At 55.8% G+C, this 2,217-nt stretch overlaps 1 protein-coding gene across 1 annotated transcript in view; it reads right to left on the bottom strand.

The window, feature by feature from the left end:
- PLEKHM2 (pleckstrin homology and RUN domain containing M2) overlaps positions 1 to 2,217 on the bottom strand; it is a gene marked incomplete at its 5' end in the record, with an annotated part of 15,906 nt that overhangs the window by 570 nt on the left and 13,119 nt on the right. The window contains 5 exon segments of the mRNA XM_018575416.1: positions 101 to 280; positions 696 to 855; positions 1,463 to 1,528; positions 1,629 to 1,816; positions 2,022 to 2,154. Coding sequence (XP_018430918.1) covers positions 101 to 280; positions 696 to 855; positions 1,463 to 1,528; positions 1,629 to 1,816; positions 2,022 to 2,154 — 727 coding nt within the window.

Raw genomic sequence — 2,217 nt, 5'->3', positions numbered from 1 at the left:
CACCTCCATCACTTCTTCCTCTTCTACCCCTCCCTCCCCATCAACAGCCCCCTTACTGCAGAGAGCAGCCCACCCACGTGTGCCCCCGTACCATACTCACCATGACACAATACTCCTTGCCATCCACCGTGTCCAGGGAGGTCAGGTCTGTCAGCTCAGTCATGCCCAGTGCCCTGAAGAAGCTGGTCTGACAGTCCTGGTGACACGTGATGATCTTGTCCTGGATCAGAACCAGGCAGCAGGGGAGACACGGAGAGGGGACCCCCCCCTGAGGAATGACCTGCCGGGAAATCATACGAGAGTCACCACAGAGCAAACCCACCAAAGAACCAGCCTCCTCCTATTGGCCAACACACACTCCTCCTCCTCCTATTGGCCCACACACCCTCCTCCTCCTATTGGCCCACACACACTCCTCCTCCTATTGGCCAACACACACTCCTCTTCCTCCTATTGGCCCACACACTCCTCATATTCCTATTGGCCCACACACTCCTCATCCTCCTATTGGCCCACACACTCCTCCTCCTCCTATTGGCCCACACTCCTCCTCTTGGCCCACACACTCCTTCTATCCTTATTGGACCACACATCCTCCCCCTTTCCCAGCTAAAATCCTGCTCCATACCGGGTGCACCCACCGACACTCAGCGCTGCAACATGTAACACACCCATCGCCCCGTGTGTGGACTCACCCCTTTGGAGACGGCCTGGCACAGATGCTGCATCCAGTCGGCCATGTCCTCCTCATTGGCGGCGCTCAGTTCCAGGGATGGCTGCTCAGTCAGGATAACCTGGAAGGAGTGAGCTCTCTCGGCAGAGTTGGCCCTGCGGCAGCCACCGCACTGTTCCCCCCTGCAGGGCGGTTATACAAAAAAAAAACCATTATCCTATCTGACCTCCGTCCTCCCCTTCAGTCTTCTATCTGACCTCCGTCCTCCCCTTCAGTCTTCTATCTGACCTCCGTCCTTCCCTTCAGTCTTCTATCTGACCTCCGACGTCCCCTTCAGTCTTCTATCTGACCTCCGTCCTTCCCTTCAGTCTTCTCTCTGACCTCCGTCCTCCCCTTCAGTCTTCTATCTGACCTCCGTCCTTCCCCTCAGTCTTCTATCTGACCTCCTTCCTTCCCTTCAGTCTTCTATCTGACCTCCGTCCTCCCCTTCAGTCTTCTATCTGACCTCCGTCCTCCCCTTCAGTCTTCTATCTGACCTCCGTCCTTCCCCTCAGTCTTCTATCTGACCTCCGTCCTTCCCTTCAGTCTTCTATCTGACCTCCGTCCTTCCCTTCAGTCTTCTATCTGACCTCCTTCCTCCCCTTCAGTCTTCTATCTGACCTCCGTCCTCCCCTTCAGTCTGCAGGGCAGTTATACAAAAAAAAACCCCAACATTATCCAAACTTTGTTTCAGCCAACCACAAGCTGACACATCATCCGAGGAACATAGGGAAGGGAGGAAGGCCTTACCCGAGATTGATAGACAGCATGGGGGTCACATCGGTCCTCTCTGGGTACTGGTATAAGATGCCGTTACTGGGAGGAGATAAGAGACGAGCAATAAGGATGTCAGATGATTGTGTACTGAGCTCAGACCCCTAAACAGACCTGCTGTGCCCCCCTTCGGCCCCCTCACCTGAGGACCACATAGCAGCTTTTCCAGGTCTCACGGATCAGGTAGGAGGTGCTGGCCTTGTAATGTAGGACCCCCTCCTTCGATACCACCTGGTCCCTTGACGAGCGAGAGCCGAACGATCCGACGGCCTCATCCATGGGGTCCTCCCAGTGCACCAAACCGTAGTACAGCATGACCACCTCGGAGGCCTGGCGACAAAGCACACGGCGTTACCACCGACCGGTAAACATGGCGGCTCACCACCAGTAACGAAGCGACAATCTACAATGACACGTACGGGAATACAGCTCGGGGGCCACAGAGACATTAATACATGGAGGGTGACGGGAGAAACCCCCAAGTGACACGGCGAGGGCTCTCCGGGAACCGAACGGGGGCGCTGAGGCCTCTTACCTCTTGCTTGGACTCCTGCGACACAAACTTTGCCAGCGCCAGTCTCTCCATGGTGGCATCTGTGAGGATACTGGGGTAAGGGGGCTCCCGGCATCCATTTATCATGGCCGATTTAAAGGCGGCAATAAAGAGCCTGAGAGAAAAAAGGAAGACAGGAGGGCAACCAACAAACGTCAATGGGGGGAGGGTGGCGGGG

Source organism: Nanorana parkeri, unplaced genomic scaffold (genome assembly GCF_000935625.1).
Source record: "Nanorana parkeri isolate BGI_ZX_2015 unplaced genomic scaffold, ASM93562v1 scaffold3903, whole genome shotgun sequence".
Taxonomy (NCBI): domain Eukaryota; kingdom Metazoa; phylum Chordata; class Amphibia; order Anura; family Dicroglossidae; genus Nanorana; species Nanorana parkeri.
This window is presented reverse-complemented; position numbering and strand designations above follow the sequence as displayed.